We start from the raw sequence: 19,070 nt of genomic DNA, 5'->3' as shown, positions 1-19,070 counted from the left end.
ACCGAAATGCCTAATGGAAACCATGTTACTGAAAGAAAACAAGTAAAGAAAAAAACTGATTAACAGATTATCCAAGCAGCCATTTGGTTTCATTAAAAATTTCAATTGGTCTTTGCATCAAAATATAACAGCTTCCATGCTTTTATCTGAGTGTGTGTGAAAAGAAAGCACCAAAATGAGCATCTTTTTTTATTGATATATTTTGAGAAGTGGTTGAAAATTCATCTCAAACACATCTGTGAGTAAACTGGCTTCTCGGGGTCATATGAAAGATCTAGGAATAAGATGCAAAACTCTAAACTTCCCCTGAAGTGTTTTTAAAACTCAGCCAGATTTAACAAAACCTGGAAGGAAAACAATGCTTGATATAATGCCCAGCTTGGCTTTGGCTCCTATTTGTGATGATTCACAGCAAGACCACATGGTTTCTGTGTCTCAACTCCTTTTTCTAAGAATCCATGTTTCTGGAAGCCTCCATAATTCTCTTAAACATTAGAAAGTATAGAGGAAAACCAGAGGAATGCAGAGTTGGGATTCTGGTGGAGATACAGGAAGTTTTTTTTTTCCTTTTTATTTAGTTGTTGAAAATTATTTGCATCATTTAGTAGTAAATTCTTAAGTGCAAAAGGTTTCCTTTCGTTGAGTTTAAGTCTCTTGTAGGAACATTCTTCTATGTTTAAAATAATTGCACATTGCATATATGTCACAGCATGGGAGTCATTGCCTAAACATTGTTCACCTCTTACGCTCTTCATGATGAAGGTGGGAGAAAACTTCACGTGGGCTCATTTTCAAAGGCCTGAGTAAGTTTCTTTTTAATTAATACAAGATTTACCAAAGTGAAGGTGGAAAAAATACTTGATTACCAAAAATAAATTATTGAGATGGAATGACGGAAATGATGGAAACATTAAGTCGACTGTGATGATCTCACCAAGTGATATCACTATAGAGTCATTTTTCAATGCAGTAGTAATTTGGCAGAGGGATAGTCTGACAGTAGCTCTACATTCCGCTTAGCTGAGAGCTTCCCGTGTAGCATAATACATCACAGAATTGAAAGCATTCAGCGTTGTTTTGCAATTCACAATCCAGCCCAGGTGGGCCACTATTACACAATAACTGTGCAGCTGTTAGTATCATTGCCTAAATTGCCCTTCTTTTTAAAATTTACAGTATAATCTGCTCAACCAATAGACACTAATGTCCAAAAACTCAGCTCTTATTTACCATTTACTCCCTCTAAAGGTCCAAAATAACTAACAAATCATTCTCAAAGGAATTCCAATTATGCTGCTTGTTCCCTTAAAGAGTATAAAGGAGTAAAATGTCAGCATTGTGTGTAAGAAACTACTCACGACACCTGCTAACAATACATACTGTATAAAGCACTTAGCCTGTAATGCATTTCTGGAAATCATTTTAGAAATGTACAAACATAATTTTTGGCCGATCTTCCCACTATTGTAAAGATTCTACCATATGCTAAAATTTTAATCTGAATTGCCCGATTCTCTATTCCTGATGTTAACACGGAGTGAGTGCTTTACAGATACATAAATTATGTCAAATACATAGTTTTTATCAGTTAATGTTCATAAAAATTAATAGCTTCAGCTGAAACTTTCTGATCCCAATGAAATTGTTCATTTATTTAACCAGTTGTGTTCGTCTTCATCCAGGAGCTGTTGAGCACATCCAAAGAGCTTTTTGTTCAGTCTGACAAAGTGATAAGTAGAACATGTGTTTACTCATTTGTTTTCGGGGCTTTTAAAACTTTTTTTTTGATGTTTTAAGTGCCCTTAGAAAAGACAATAAATTAAACAGATTAGTGGGCTGAGAACTGAAAGGTCAAAACCAGATGCAATCTATGACTTGTTAATAGATAGTAGCTAAAATAACACAAACTAATATCCTATACATTTTGCAGGTGAGATTAACTATAGGCCGCAAATGTCCTTAGTTAATATATTCTCTTAACTGATCTTTTAAAAACCTTTTTTAAAAATTTATCAGAAGGGGGGCATTTTTCACCAAATTTTTGTTGTTTAAAATTAGTTCAGAAACAATCAAATTACTCAGCCTCTTGCCCTCCTACGATCACCTTCCTTTATTGTTCGTGGTCTCTAGGAGGGCTTAACGTCTACTTTCTGACTGAAGTAATGTTGCCCTCTGAGATGGTATTTCTACTTCAGAGTATTTTACTAACGAGTATGTGGACACACTTGACACAGTTTATGACTATAACTTCAATGAGTAATTTCTTAATTTGCATTATTAAAAAGTTACCTGATTCAGATTCTGTTGTTTTCTGTTTCTCTGAAATAGCTTTTATTTACTAATTCTTTATTTGATATATATGAAATGTGTTCACTGCCCAAGGACTTCTGGGCTTGTGCATAAAATTTAAACTAAATCCAGCAGCTAAAATACCTCTTAAGCTGTAATGGAATAGCAAGTTAATGGAGCAGTGTCATCAAACCAAAGTTAATAAATATGGTGTGGCCTTAATAGATGCCATAAGAACAAATGTCAATAGATATTGATGATTTGCCACATGAAAGCATGACATTTGTTATGTTTATACTCATGTTGTCACACATTTTTTATTTTTATGGTCCAGTTATACTGAGTGCATTGGAACCACAGTATTGGGCCTTGAGGAAATAAAAAAAATAAACAATTTTCCGCTTTCCAAAACTAAGTTATCCAGGATTTAAGAAAAAAAAGCACCATTAAAATTCACCAGAGGGATTAGCCATCAAAATACACATACTTCCACTAACACACGGTGTGGAAAAGTGCCTTAAAACTTGGTACAAAAGCAGAAATCAGGAGGAGAGGTTTTTACTTATAAACATACTAGATGACGGTAGTTGCACCGCTTTGTGTCTTTATTTTTCAGTGGGGAAAATATTTAAACTCATGGGAGTCTGTTTTTGCATGTAAGCACATAATCTTTCAGAGCAAACATGGCTCTTAACTTTTCCTAGAAGCTCCTTGTAAACATCTACTTGCACAGCACGTTCTGTGTTTCAGATGTTGATTTCGTAAATGAAAACTCTCCCAAAACTGATTGCAGAGATTACACACACTTTTACTTAAATGTGCTTTACCAAATTTTGCCTAATCCCTAAACTAGATGAAAAAAGAGATGGCAAGAACTACATACAATTGGCCACATTGCCTTTTGGGTGTTACTGTTCATAAGCTTCTAGTTTATATATTCAAAGAAATGATGATAAACAAAGAGGTGTTTTTTACTTTGATAAAAAAATAAATAAATCACATTATTGATTTACTATTTTTATTAACAACACCGAAATGCTTTCAGCTTTCTCTAACAAAAATTTAGGGTGACTAAGCCAATGCTTTGGAAACTGGATTTGGGCAGTAGAAACAAAATATTTTTCAAGGGAAGATAAGAGAATTCTTTATGAAGAATTTTAATTAATAAGTAGCTCTAGGAGGTTTCAGCACAATGGTTTGTGGGTAAGTGAACTTTTAAAAAAATATTTTTAAAAAACTTTGGTAGCTGTTGAAATGGAGTGATAGATACATGAAGGTTCATTAAACTAGTCTCTCCACTTTTGTGTAAATTTGTGTAAATTTTGTGAAAGCAAAAAATATTTCCTATTATAGAAAATCTGTAAAGTATAAATAAGCAAAAAGAAATCACCTAATGTCATTAGTTTAGTCAATATTCCTCCAGTTCTTTTACTAAATATACATTTTTATATATACATAGATTACATGAGTATTATGCTGTTTATATCTTACTTTGTGCTGTGCTCTCTTTTAATTTATCGTGAACAATTTCTCAAACATTATATTTTGTAACCATATAAAACTTCACTTTATGGATCTAACTTGATTTATTTTTATTTTCTCCCATTAGCAGGCATTACTTTATTTCTCTCTCCCTCACCTAAGATTATAAACAATGTTACACCAAATATGATAGATGATATTTGCAGACATTTGTGATTATATCTTTAGTATACATTTCTAGAAATGGAATTTCTAAGTCAAGGAGAATGCAAACTTTTATATTTTCATGAATATTGTCAACATTAACTTCCAAAAATGCTATTAATTCATGTATCCACAAGGAGTGCCCTTAGTGTCCACTTCCCCATACCTTTGTGAATCTTGATAGGCAAGAGATATTATGATTGCTTTAACTTGCATTTCTTTTATCATTATTAAGGTATAATGTCTTCCATGTATTTCTTTTCATTAGTATTTCTTCTTTTGAGATGTGCCTGTATATACACTTGTCTATTTTTCTATGGGGGGTGGGGGAGCAATTTTCCTTTTTCTTATTACCTCACAACCATTTCAATGATTCTACTAATTGAACACAAAATAAATTTTGGGTTCATATTTTATGTCTTAATTTTTCCATATTAAGACATGGTTTCCATATAAATAAAACCATATTCAACATATTCAACAATTCAGGGGTTAAAATAAAACCAAGGTTAGACACTAATTGTATTTCAGCTTTTTTCAAAAGGCATCTAAACCTAACAATTCACTCTAGTGGTCAAAGTAATAATTATGGAAATGATATTATGAATACCCGCTTCTCACATCACTGGCAGAACACAATTTACATTCTGCCTAGATAACACGGTGAACTATTGGTGTAAGTCTACAAGTGAGTTGAGTAGTGAGGGGTAAAATCTGGAAGCCTGTGGACACAGCAGTAGCAATCTTAAACTCTATAGTGAACTGTCCTTTGCCCGCAACACCCCAGCAATAACTTCCCTCCAAGTTCAGTCACCTCATGTCAATATCTGAGTAATGAAATTTTGATAGTTTTTATACTATCCTATTTCCTTGATGGTATAATTATATAGATTAAAATAGGTAAAAGAGAACAAATTGTTTTTGGTCATTGGACTATGTATATTCACAAAAGGAGCAATATTTCCTAGTTTCATTTAAGGCAACTTTGGGCAAGATCTATTTCTTCTTAATTTCTTAGGTAATTGCCATTTTAGAATCTACTTCCATGTTTATATATATATAGATAGATAGATAGATAGATAGATATAGATATAGATATCAACTTATGTCTCTCTCTTGCTAATTTTTAAAAAATTAAGCTTCGATATGTAAATAGATGAAAGTGTTATTTATATAAATGTAATATCTATAGTCTATTTTAACATGCATTTATTATAACTGTAAACATTTAGTTACTATAAATATATCTACTTATAACTATACAAATGAGAAAAATGAGACTTTTCCAGCAATGTCAGTCTCAATATTGAATTTATCTTAATATTCTGACTTGGTTTCACGACATTAAAAAAAGAAAGCCTTGATCTACATAAGTGATTGAAAATGGTAGGTTGCAAAAAACAAAACAAAAACCAAAAACAAAAAACCAAAAACAAAAACAAAAAACAAACAAAAAAAACCTTCCCTGTAGTGTCAGGATATTCTTTAAGTAATTCAGAGGTTAAACTAAAACCAAAGTTAGTCACTAATTATATTTCAGCTTTTTTCAAAGGGCATCTGAACCTAACAGTACTAGAATTACTTCTCATTTGACCTTATATAAACGTGCTATGGGTTCCCTCGTTGATGAGTTGTCGACAAGTCTACTATGATGCAAACATGTAACCAGCAGACATTTCTGATACTACTCCGTGCTACACATGAGCTATTTTACAATTTTGTGTTGTACAAGAAGACCTGAGTTTTTTTAATTATGCAAAATTTAAACATCCTTAGCCAATGGCACATTTATACAATGTTCAAATATATGTACCATGGTAAAAACAAAAACAAAAAAGTTTTGCACATATGTAAAAAAGTACCTAATCCACAATTTAACAGATTTTGGCCTTCAAATATGTTAACATTGATTTCGGTATAGTTGAGAATGTGTTTTTTTAACTTAGCTTTTAAAATATGGCTAATAATAGGTGCATTGAAAAACTAATATCAAATCAAATTTCATCACAATCTCTAAACACAGTGTGTAAACCACTGCTTTCAAATATAGTACAGAGTGCAACTAAAGCCCTTAATCAGATAGTCCTGAGTTTAAATTCCATCACCTCTACTAACTAAATAGCTGTATAATACTGAATAAATAACTAACTCCTTTAAGCTTCAGTGACCACACCTGCTGTGAAACTTATGAAATATTTGCACAGAAAGCAGTTTGCCAGAATACTAGTTATGATAATGGCGATGATAAGCTTTGTTCAGTTGTCATCTTTTCTCTAAGACCTATCCTGACCATCCTACTTAAAACAACAACATGCCCAGATTCTCCCAACCCCACAGTTTTGATCCCCTATCAGTTTCCTTTCTTTTTTTCTATAGCATATATTACTTTTCAACAAACAATTATTCATCAACAAATAGAATATAATTTTCAGCTAAAGAGACATCACATAGATCAGGCTCTTTGCAGATCTTAACTTCTCAGACTCCCATAGAGAAAAAGCCTTCTAAAATACTAATTAGTGCGTTCTTATATCTTGAAATAGAACCTAGGATTATTAACTCACTAGAATGGAATTTCTAAGACAGAAAGTTTTTGTCTTTTATTTTTCACCAAATGCTTAGAACGGTGCCTGATGCCAAGTCGGCAGTCAATAAAAATCTGTTGAATAAATGAATAATAATAAGAAAGTGCCTCAGGATACAGTATCAGTTTTAGATAGTCTTAAAATGTGGAGAAAAATGCTTTTGCTCTATTTTATGTTCCTAATACTCAGTAAAACCACATAATTAACCACTAGTCACTAGAGGTGGAATTAGAAGCAGGATGCTAATGTTAAGTTTATCTATTCATGTACGAATACAACCCAAGCCACTTTCATGAGCATCTCCATGATCTGGGTTCCAGTACAGAAGAAAGAGAAGGCTCCCTAGGCAAAGAGGGGAGTTAAAATTTACAGTATCTCACCACTCCAGGTAGAGCATAGCCCCTACTGCTGACAGAGAAGAGTAGGTAATAGAATTGTTCCAATAACCTATGTGCTTACAACAAAAATGGACCTTTCCTTGTCCAATCAATGGAGAAGCAGTAATTCTGCCAATGGGTTCCAAATGACACAACAGCGACAAGAAATTAGAACCATGTCCTGCCCTGTAGTCTTAGGCTATCCTTGAACCCTGGTCCTATGATCATGGGGCTCTAACACTTATGGAGTCCCGTGAGTAGTCTGACTCTCTTCAGCACAGTCACGATTCCATGAGAAGGCTGCCAAATCAAGAATGGCCATGTATTCAGGAGGGGGCTGCCTAGCAAGAGTAACCTACCAGTTCTTTAAAAATCTACATTTTAAACATATCTTGAATACCTAATTCAGCTCCTGAATTTTAAGCAATTTGCATCAGTCAGCTTTGTATCTATGGCCATGGTATCAACTATTTTCAAAGGATCTATTGATCGAAAGAAAAAAAATAGTCTTATTTCAGTGTATCATTTGTTTAGAGGATCTGGGTCCCAAAGAAGTGACTGTCATAGCAATCCTCCTCACGCTTACCAGGGTAATTCCAAACCAAAGCAGAACCTACTAGAACTCTCTGGTCTCATTTCATTTGGGCACACCCCTAATGACAGGAGTGTGACTCAATGTCATGGTGGTTTTGGCTCAGCTTTTTTATGAGTCCATTTTCTCTTGCTTTAAAGTCTAAAGATTACTTCTCATTTGCCAACCACTTCCACTATTTTTCAACCTTATATTTTTATTTTTCTATGCAAATATTCTAAGTTTAAATGACATAGCCTGAAGAAATGTTTAATGACTTTTTGAGAACCGTCAATATTACGTGAAAATGAAGACATTTTCCTAAGGTTACCCACCTGATCGAAAATCTCACTTTTTACTGTATGCTCTTACTTATATGTGAAATATAAAAATCAACAAAAACAACAACAAAAAAACAGACATTAGATTTGTGGTTACCAGAGGTGAGGGTCAGTGAGGGGAGGGGGAGTTGGCAGAAGGCAGACAGAAGGTAGATTTCCAGTTATAAGATTCAAAAGTACTATGAATATGATGTGCACCGTGATGACTACAGCTAACACCGCTGAATGATACATGTGTGAAAGCTGTTGAGAGTAAATCCTAAGAATTCTTATCACAAAGAAAATTTTTTCTTTTTTTTTGCTTATCAAGTCTACGAGATGATAAATGCTAAATAAACCTTTTTGTTAATCATTTCACAGTATATGTAAGTCAAACCATTATATACCTTAAACTTATACAGTGATTTATGTCAATTATATCTCAATAAAACTGAAAAAAAAAAACATAAAATAACTTCAACCAAGAAAAAGAAAAACAAGACAGAACACATTATGCTATTGTACTAGAATCGGGAATAACCATAGCTATGAGAGTATCTTCTATTGATTAACATACTCTTTCATCATCATGCTCTACCTATTAATTTGATGCTTACCAAAGCAGTATAATAGATGCTGTAGAGGGCAAAAGGAATCATAACAGCATCTTATGACGCTAGGAGGTGGAGTAAAGCTGTCACTAAGGTGATATCTAAGATAGCACCAGAAAAGAACTATTTTTAAAATGTGAACTCCATAATTTGAGAATCTTCTATTAAAATCTCATTCATTTGCTGCAAAAAATATTTTCCATCTTCCATAGTCTCCTAGTAATATATAAATATCCTTGGTAGGTGCTAAGCCATATCATTTCGCACTTTAATTATTACTATATACCTTGGTTGATAATTGCCAAGAGAAGAACACTAAATGAATTAGCAACTATTGCAAAGGCATTGGGAAAGATGGTCAGGGGACAAGAGGAGAGATACTGAGGGAAAGATGGAAAGGTTCCAGGGATAAACTTCATTGATCCTCCAGATTCTTGAGTCCATATCACAGCGGAGGTAGTGTGATGTAGTGGGGCAGAGTGAGTGGGCTGTGGAATCACAGGAACTAATCCACACCGAGGCCTGCCTGCTGTATATTTAGCTGCGAGACATTAGGTCAGTTACGATGACCGTCTGAGCCTGTGTCCTCATCTGTAAAACAAAATAATACCATTGTATTACTACTCGGAGTTCTTCGGTGAAACAGAACTGGTAGGATATGTGTATATAACAGAAAGAAGGAGACAGACAGACAGACAGACAGACAGACAGCAATTATAAGGAACTGGCTCACCTGATTATGGAGGTTGAGATTCCTGTGGTCTGCCAGCAAAATGGTGACCAGGGAAAGCTGGTGGTGTAGTTCCCGCCCAAGCCTAAAAACCTGAGAACCAGGGAAGGCAATGGTGTAACTCCCAGTATAAACCCAAGGGAAAGAGAAGACCATATTCCAGCTCTAAAATCAGGTAGAGAAAGCAAATTCTCTTTTCCTCTGCTTTTTTGTTCTATTTAGGCCCTTATGGGATTGAATGATGCCACTTACATTAGGGAAGGCAATCTGCTTTACTCCAACTATCGGTTCGAATTTTAATCTCATTCAGAAGCACCCTCACGGGAAGCAAAAATGTTTCTAGTGGATATATAGGGTAGTAATTGTGAGTGGTCTCTCTCATTTCCATTCCTGGGTTCCTGGACCCATGCATCCTGGCTGTGGAAGAAACAGCACCATATACTGGATGCTGATTCAGAACGTATATAACCTTCTAGAGAAAATTGCTCCAGCCCTGCCAGGTGTTCTCACCTAGCAGGAGTGGTAACTGAGTCTTCAAAAGGCCATTCCACTGTTCCATCAAGCCATCTACTTCAGGAGGTGGGGAAAAGGGTCATGATAAGACTGGTGAATCCATGAGTATGGGCCCATTGCCTCTCTTACTATGAAATAAGTTCCTTGATCAAAAGCAATGCTTTGTGGAATACCATGACAGTGCATTCTGATGATTAAATAAGATAATGTATGTTATTTTACTTCCCTACAATAATAAACATGCACATACATCAGAAATGTTTAATAACAGTAATACTGTGTATTTGTCAAAGTTAACATTTCAGACAATGAATGCTTTGGGAAATTATACTGTAATAGAATTTTCAGAGATAAAGATTCCTTAGAGATTATCCAGTGGCTTTTAAACTTTTTAAAACGCAAAATCCTTCCTTCGAACAAAATTTACAAGAAAGCTATTATGTAAAATAGGTAAAATTAGACTTACTATATTTAAAAGTGGAGTGGGGTGGGAGGTAGCACAGAGATAGGAGCAATGCTTGCTCAGTTAAGGCACTTTCCAGAATACTCCAGGATAAGTTTTCTCAAAAATATATTCAAAGAGCAGTGGAGTCCCCTGCCATTAATTAAGTGGCACCCAGTCACTTTCAGGCAGTTTTAGAAGGAAAAAAAAAAAATCAACGAGACTCTTTTGATCATATATATTTCAGAAATGTAAAATGTAGGATGAATTTTGATTTTTATAAAAATTCTTTAAGGGTAGATAAAATTATATGTTTAAAGATTCTACTTGCACTTTAATTTGGGTTGGTCTGCCTTAGCCAGCATTCTGGAGTCAAGGTGGTCTTTTTGTCAGCTGAAGCATTTATATATGTCATTCCTTACATTTTTTAACTTGTATTTTGCATTTAATTACATTAGTCCACAAACATGAATCAATGACTCAAAAGTAGTTCACCGAAGCATAAAAGGAATGATAAAAATACAAAGGCAAATACAATAAAGAACAATTTTTAAATGAAAATAATAAAAATAATGAACTTGCATTAAAATACAGATTATAAATCTCAGTGTTCTGGGACAAGTGAACCTTGAACATGCATTTTCGCAAGCAACCTCCCTCCTGGTTTCCAGGTGAATACCACAATATCATATGGCATAGGATAAAACTTAATTGGGAAAGGTCAAACCTCCAAGGCCAGGATCAGCAAGAAAGAGAAGAGGAAAGCACTATTCCTTCCCAATACTCCCCATCATCCACAGAGAGGCATGCCAGGACTCAGATGACCTGTTATTTTGCCTTTTTATAAGTCAAGTTTTAAGAAGTCTTGTCAATAGGATAACTACACAAGTGCTTAGCATCAGAAAGTTAGGATTTGGGGAGCCAGCAGTTTATACGAGTTGCCTGGGACAGAAAGCTGCCCAGGACATGGCTAGCACAGGTCCCATGACTAGTTAAATCCTCCTTAACCTGTCATCAATCCTGAGGGCAGTTGAATTTGGGTGCAGCACCTCCAGATGGAGAGTGAGTGGAGGTGGGGTACAGTTCTACCTAGATAATTGTTCAAGGTCATTTATAGACAATACTGCTCATTGTGCAACCAATAAGTGGTGGACAATGGTGTTGAACAAGCCAAACTCAGTCTTCTGTGTTAAATGTTTTGGAGTTCATTTTTGCTGATTATCAGTCAAGGTAACAGCAAGAAACAGATGGCATAGAGATGGGAACTGAGGAACGTTTAGTAAAGGAGCTATTTATAAAAACGTGGGTAGACATGAGGGAAACCAAAAAGGAAAGGGGAAACATCCCAGGGCTAAAAGCAGTGGGGAGCCATCATCACTCCTAGGCTCAAAGGGGAAAAGGGGTGATGACTACCAAAACCCAGAGAGAGAGCTCTAGCTGTGGGGAAGCTGAGGGATAGGCAGAGACCCACAAGACCATTGGTGTAGGAGTCTGCTACTCCCCATCTACAATCCTACAGAGAGGGAGCGGGGAGAATGATGACCCAGACCTCACCATTACACGCTTCAACCTCCTGCCGGTGCTCCCATCAACCAAACCAACCGTAAGTTAGAGGGCAAGGGATGTAGCAAATCCAGATGATGAAGTCCCTAAGGGTCAGGCTTCCAGGGCACATTGTCAGTGTAGAGAGTGAATAGGAGGGGCAAACGAGGACTGTCCCCATGCCAAGGAAGACAGGGACCAGTGGCAACCCATGAGAGGGCAGCTTTAGGAGAGCAAAGGAAGTAAGAGATTGATGGCAGGGCATGGAGATGATGAATAGGAAACCATTTTTTCAGTAATCAGAATGGGAAGAAAAGGAACAAGTTAAAAACTATCTTAAAGAGGTTTCTGGAGTAGGAAAAGAGAGTAGTTTCTGATTTGGTGAAAAAAACTTAGAATTTTTATCTGAAGAACATAAGGATCCACTGTAAATGGAATAACTGGAGAAAGACAGAATAACAGATATACCACAATGGAAGAGTATAGAATTTTGAAGACAAATTGCAATACTACAGGAACAGTCAAAATCATACCAATTGTTTATTAGAAATCATTAACCCTCCCATAAGTCAGTCTTAGAATGCATTCTACTACAGTGGGTTTAGTACACCATATCCTAAGTGTTTTAGCAAGGTTGTACTTTAAAATGTTCTCACATAGGACTTAGATTATGGCACTTGATTTTTTCAATCAAGTGGAAATGAGAAGATGAGCTTTGAGGATTAGGTAAAAGTTTAAGAAAACTAAATATATTTCAAAATTGATTAACTAGTGGAATACTTTCTTTGCTAAAAATTAAATATGTTACAAATAATGAAGGCAATTAATCACAAATTAAAATACTTTTAATGTATTTTGCTTTCCACATCTAACGATTTTAGTGTATTTCAAGGCTAAGATACAATGTATTATCTAAATTCCACCTCCAGAACTTTGTGGTCTCTCAGTATCATTTAAAGGACAAATTGAAGTTTTTCCAGTCTGATCTGCTTCAAACTATCATGGGTGTTAGTTAATAGGTTGAAAACCTCAGGAATCACAGTGTTTGAACTACTAATGTCACTAATATATTAGCGACGTTATTTCATTTATTGTTAAAGAACTTCATTTATAATTAAAATGAGCCTGTAACACAGAAACATGAAGAGTGGAGTAGAAATGCTTACTCATCACCCTAAGATGGCTGAAATCTCACAGTCAGTGCTCATTGCCATATACTGCCACACTAGACCATCAATATCCATCAGAATTACCTATCCCTTTCCTCAATGTTTCTCTGGCATTTAAAAGTATGGTTTTTTTTTTTTTTTTTAAACATCCAATACTTGAATTGGGGAAATTATAACAATGCCCCTCTTCAAGAAAATCTGATTCCATTTGTAAAATGTGCTACTCACAGGTTTATAGGTATACAGATTGGAGTACTTTCATTAAAACAGGATCCAGCCAATCCGAGTGATCAAATCACAAAATGAAGTTACCCCATATTTTGCTGTGATGAGGTAAAAAAGTCAGAGGCCTTTTAAAAAAAATAATTGTAAAATACAAGACCCATATGTTTCCTTTTCTCTTGCAGCCCTAAAACAATAAACTAAGATAACAAATGGAATTTTGCAGGCTTTAGTTAGAAACCTTTATCTTCAAAGAGACCTGAGAAATATTTAACTGACCTTTCCATGTAAGAAAGTATATCACTTACTGAGATTTGTCTTCCTTGTTGGTTCCTCCCGAGGAAAGAAGTGGGAGGCTAAAATCAGCTTCAACTTGTGCAAATTAAAAGTAACCTTCAGACTAATGGGTTTTCAACAGCACTCCTTACTGGACAAAAAAATTGTACCCCATAAAATAAAATTGCCTCCTCAAAACTGACTTCTCCAATAAAACACAATAAATACATTAAAATTGGAATTCCTATGAAATGATTCCTCTCCTCCTGAGGTAACCTTCCCATCACTGTTAAAACTGACTCCATCTTTAATGGAGTACTCCATCTAGTTCTGGGGTCCAAAAAAGGGGAGCAGAAAACCTAAAAGCTGTCAAAGAAATGGCAGGACAATTAAAGGCCAGAAAAATAAATCAGATCTTTGAGGAAACTTGAGCTGCGGTTTACATAATACAAACCAATACTAACCATAACAATATCTAACACTTATAGATGCCAGACACTGTTCTGAACATTCTCACATATTAACACGTTATCCTCAGTAATGCTGTGAGGCAGTTATTATCCCATTTTACAGATGGGAAAACTGAAGCATTCAAATAACATCTGATTTTTATAACAAGCTTTCTTCATATCAACCCCCATACATGTAAATACAAGCAAAGTACATTTCATTTTCAAAGCAGATATTATCAACTAGGGAGAACTACTCATACTAACTATATTGTTTCTAAATGTTTTTATAATGGCAAATTTCAAACACATATAAAATATAAAGAGTAGTATGACTACCCCCACCATGTACCCAATCTTGATCCATCTACTATATCTTCACTCATTTTCCATGCCCCTCCATTCACTATATGGAGTAAATCCAGACATTAATTCATTATCACTAAATCTTTCAGTATGTATATTATCTATAACAGATAAAGACACTATTTTCTTTCTAAACACAATTAACATCATAACACCTTAAAATTACAACAATTCCTTCAGACCCAATGTCAATCAACGGTAAAGTTTCAATAATATAACTCACTTTAATATTTACTGAGAACTTGCTATGTGTTAGCATTAGACACTTTCACATATTAGTTCATTTAAATTGCTGTTATTTAAATGTTTTTTTTTCTCTTTCTGTTTTCACTCGTATTGAAAGGAACGAGTTTGTCTCTACCGGACGATTCAAAGCCCTGCTGCGGGCCTTCCCTGCAGTCCGGCCCCGCAGCGGCCTCACCCAGCACCCGGCTCCCGCGCCGGGTCCCAGCGCTCTCGCTGGTGGTCCCGCGCCGCGGACCCGGAAGCCGCCTGGGGCTGGGATCCGTTCCCCAGCCCAGCGGCCCCGGCCCCGCCCCCGTTGCCTAGGCGACGAAAGGCCGCTTCGCTGGGGCGAGATCATGGCGACGTCGGTGGGGACAGTTCCCGGGGGAATGACCACCCCGGCGATGACCCCAGGGGCATCCTCGCCCGAGTCGGAGGTACGTCGCCCCTTCTCGGTCCCCGCGACCCCCGGGGCCCGCGGCCGAGGCCCGTCGCGAGGCTGCGCCGCACGCCCGGCCTGGTGCGCAAGCGAATTGACTGCGGAGTGGGGAGCGTGCCCAGGGCGATTAATGTTTGAAGGCCAGGGTTTGGTATATCCCTTCTTATTTTACCTTTTCTCTAAATAAATAAATGAATACATGGTAGGAGGTGGGACAAAGGAGGAGCACCTGGAAATCAACCTTCCGGTTATGGCTTAGTTGCTCATTATTAACTTCTCTTCAGGAAAGTTATTTAAATTCCTTGGGCCCCAGTGGTTTCCTGTGCACAATGAAGATTTATCTTTAGGCCCCTCCCAACTTCAGCTCTCAATAGTAAATGAATTTCAGGTAGCTTTAATTACTCATAAACTTAGTGTTCTGAGATTTTAATTAAGAACATATCTGCTATGCCAGATATTACCAAAAAATGTTTATGTCCTCACATACCGAGTCCACCATGTTGTTCCTATTAGTTTTTTTCTCTTCAGTTTTTTAAGGCTATAAGGGTAAATAATAATTTTATAATTAACATTGCTATGCCCAAGTCCCTTGTGCAAGATAAGTATTAGCTGCAATTTTACAAATGAAGAAACACAGCCAATAATTCGGTGCCTTGCTCAGAGATAGAGTCGTTCCCAGTCTAGGTTCTTTCCATTACTATATGCGGACCACTAAGGCATACCGACTCTCCTATGAGCCTTTGAAATTAGCATACATTAAAAACACATTTTAATGTGATAAACTGGTTACTAAACCAGCTACTCCCTTGCGATTGCTAATATAAGTAATGCAATTTCAAAAGTGGCATAGGAAATTCCCCAGTAAAATTGTATTATTTAAAATGTATACAATAACATGATAATGCACAATTGTCAGTGTACACGTACATATACTTATCCATATAGATAATGTCCTTTCTAAGAAGACTGATAATTTGGGGTCCTAATGAATCTGTACTTTAAAAAAAAAAAAAGGAAGAAAAATACCACGATTTTTTTTTTTTTTAAGATGCAAAGAAGTGCCATGCTCCAGGGGGAAAAAAATTCACTTTTTTATAATGGATAAGTCAGATGAATGAGCTAGTTAATAGACCTTAGCTGATTTTCCACCATGGTCGCACTGTCAGTTGGCACATTTATTAACTTCTTGGAGGAGCGGGTATTCGCTATGACAATTCAGGATATGTTCAATGTTTTAGTAACAAACAGAAGAAATCCAATTGAAACTTGTATTCATTTAGTTGTGCTCAGTTACTAAGATAACCAGTTAAAACACTGCATTGTTGGAACTCCATTTTCCATTCTAATGAGAACAGAGTTCCTTAGTTCACAGAGAGGACAGTTGATCCACCGAGCTGTGTCATTCATTATAATGACAAGGTGTGCCAGCTGCCCATTTGTGTTGACTGGAGGTTCAGGAGTTAGATCAAAAAAATGGCAAATGCCTCTCTCAGAGTCTGTTCCCAAGGCCACAGCTTTTCAGTTAAACATTGAAGGGTTCTTCTCAGATTAGATTCTTTCCAAAGTTGATCCCCCATGACCTGGTCCTTTGTGTCATTTCTAATAAATATGGTATTCAAATTGACTTAGCCAGTAGACCATGTAGTCATCTGAGCCAAGCAGTAGTGAAATATTACTTTTCTTGCCAGGTCTGGTAGAAAGCATAGGCTTCCAGTAGTCTCAGGTTTCCCATTTGTTGTTTGTTGCCAGTACCTAGAATAAAAACAACCAATTACCTCAATCACGTAGTAGGCACTCAATAAAATATGATATCTAATTAAAGTCATAGGTGGTATGACATATGCCAGGAGAGATAGTTATCATAAACTGAAATCTGTGAGATGCTGTGAACAAGCAGACATGAAATACAAGTCCGGGAAAATATTTTTCCTGTGAGAGTGTATAAATTCTTCTTGCCAACTTTCTGAATTCAGCGTTCTAGATTCTTTAACACTGGAGTAAATGCTTTCCTCTAAAAGGTAAGACTACACTTTTAGCAGATATCTGTATAAATGCATAATAACAGAAAAGTGACATAAATCTCAAAATATTTGCTTTGTATTGATGTGTAAGTGGAAGTTTACAAGTGAATTTGTAAATGAGTTTATAAATGAATGAATACTTAGAATTGAATCATCAATCTTTTATCAATAGTTTGTTCATAAACTGACTTAATAGCTTCAAAAAATACTATTTAGGAAATATAATCATTTAGGTAGTATATTTAGAATATTAAGTATTTAATATTTAGTATATTAAAAGGACTATACTTCAACTCAAGTCAGAGACTTTATGGAAAATGTAAATGATTATTTTCCACCCAATCGCTTTTTCTGAATAATGTCCCTTAGTATTACTACATCTTCTAATAGATGACATTTACTCAGTGCATTCGAGGCTTTTTCAGCACAGGAGGACACTTAACTAATCTTGACTGGAAAAAATGAATGTCATTTGTCTTAGAGATCCTCAACATGTCCAGGAAGAGGTCGTTGACAATTCTCTGTACATTGGGTGGTCCCTACAGACCTTCAAAACAGCCCCATTCCATTATTGGCAAGTTAGTGAGAAACACTTGGGGCTCATCTTGAGCGGCAAAATGATCAGGTTTATGTAATTTCAGTATCACTCAAGAGATATGTATTGAAGCCATTCACAGCACATAGTGTAGATCAACCTGAGCAGGGACATGGGGAGGACACCAAAATATTGCTTAAAATATTGTTAAGGAAACAGTACTAATGTTCTTAAATGTACAGTGTATACAGTAGCATTATTTACCACAGTAGCATTATTTATCAGAAATTGGTGTGCAGATATTAACAAACATTTGGGCTTGTCTTTCTTCTTACTATTGGTCTTTGGGTTTCCTTATTTTAAAAGCTCTGCTTCTTCTCCTCCCTCCAGCCTCACTTTCAGATTACACAAATAGTCTTCACCTTTTTTCTAATATTTAAACTTTTAATTAACTGTTAGATTTTAAGACAGCTAAAAATCTGTGTTTGACAGATATATTTTATATACTTAAAATGAGTATCTAATTTTGTTTTCTTATAGACATGAACCATCAATTTGGTCAGCTTCATTTACTAAATAAACCATCCTCTGTCTTCTTACTGAGAATGGGCTTACTGCCACTATCACATTGTATGTATGCATGAATGGGCACCAGAATGGACAAAATGGTGGAAGAGAATAGCAAATTCAAATGTACACACACACACACACACACACACACACACACACACAAATAAACTTGTATGTATGCATCTTTATATATTTTTGTGTCAAAAATATATATACATTCTTTTCCACTGACCAGTTTTTGTATTCTGTGTCAGTGTCATACCATTTGATATTTAGCTTTACTGTCTAATTTGGAAAAGTCCTTCTCACTGCTTTTTTCCCGGTATGTCTATATGCTTCCATAAGAACTTACAAAAATTGTTATGTAGAGTTCCAGAATAATACAATTTAGATTTGAGATTGTCATTGCATTACATTTATAATGTGGGAAGTGATTAATTTTTTGAATTTGAAGGTTTTCAATAAACCTTTTTTTTTTATCAAATCTTGTTATTAAACTTTTAATAATTTATAATTTCTTTAGGTCCTATACCTTTCTTATTATATTTATAACCAAATATAGTTTAATCAAGTTTTTACCATTTCAATTCTAATTAATTTCTAATATATAAGAAAGCAAGTGGCCTTTATATATTTATGTTATATGTAACCATCTTATCAAATTTCTTATTAGCTAAAACTATATTAATACCATGTCAGTTTTCTTAGGTGCGCAACCATGTGATCTTCAAGCAAAGATTTTTTTTTAATTTCCTCATTTCTAATACTTAAGCCACATATTTAGTTTTCTTATTTTATTAGTTAGAACCTCTGTAGTGTGTTGACTCACAATTATGTAACTAGCCAAAATCCCTTTATAGTTCCTGGTTTTTATGAGAATGACTTATTTCACCATTAGGTATGATATTTCAGCAAATAATTTTTTCACGTTTAGCTGTTCTTTTTCTATTCATAATTTAGTGAGAATTTTGCCACTGAATTCTAGCAATGCCTGCTTATTTACTTATATAATCATATCATTTATATTATTTAATTTGACATAAAGAGTTTAGTAGAGTTGTTCATGGTGATCCAACCTTGCATTTCTGAAATTAATATAATTTGGTTACAATGATAGCTTACTATTCTTTTA

General features: G+C 35.4%; 1 protein-coding gene and 1 long non-coding RNA gene across 7 annotated transcripts in view; one reads left to right on the top strand and one right to left on the bottom strand.

Moving 5' to 3' along the window:
* Positions 1–8,690: 8,690 nt before the first annotated feature.
* LOC107517022 lies at positions 8,691–14,617 on the bottom strand. The gene is made up of 3 exons (XR_001598416.2): positions 14,372–14,617; positions 9,173–9,262; positions 8,691–9,030 (listed from the first exon to the last, which is right to left on the bottom strand). It is a non-coding gene; the product is annotated as an uncharacterized LOC107517022 (long non-coding RNA).
* A 70-nt stretch (positions 14,618–14,687) lies between these two features.
* The window catches only part of CABCOCO1 (ciliary associated calcium binding coiled-coil 1), a 103,021-nt gene continuing 98,638 nt past the window's right edge, over positions 14,688–19,070 (top strand). For 3 of the 6 annotated variants that reach the window (XM_036222322.1, XM_036222321.1, XM_036222323.1), the window contains exon 1: positions 14,688–14,810. In XM_036222322.1, the coding sequence (XP_036078215.1) occupies positions 14,730–14,810 (81 nt within the window). In that variant the 5' untranslated portion in view covers positions 14,688–14,729. The remainder of the gene's footprint in view (positions 14,811–19,070) is intronic. The other 3 variants (XM_036222326.1, XM_036222325.1, XM_016157301.2) reach the window with 2 other exon arrangements.

The sequence above is a fragment of the Rousettus aegyptiacus genome, unplaced genomic scaffold, assembly GCF_014176215.1.
Source record: "Rousettus aegyptiacus isolate mRouAeg1 unplaced genomic scaffold, mRouAeg1.p scaffold_m13_p_6, whole genome shotgun sequence".
In the NCBI taxonomy this organism is placed as follows: domain Eukaryota; kingdom Metazoa; phylum Chordata; class Mammalia; order Chiroptera; family Pteropodidae; genus Rousettus; species Rousettus aegyptiacus.
This window is presented reverse-complemented; position numbering and strand designations above follow the sequence as displayed.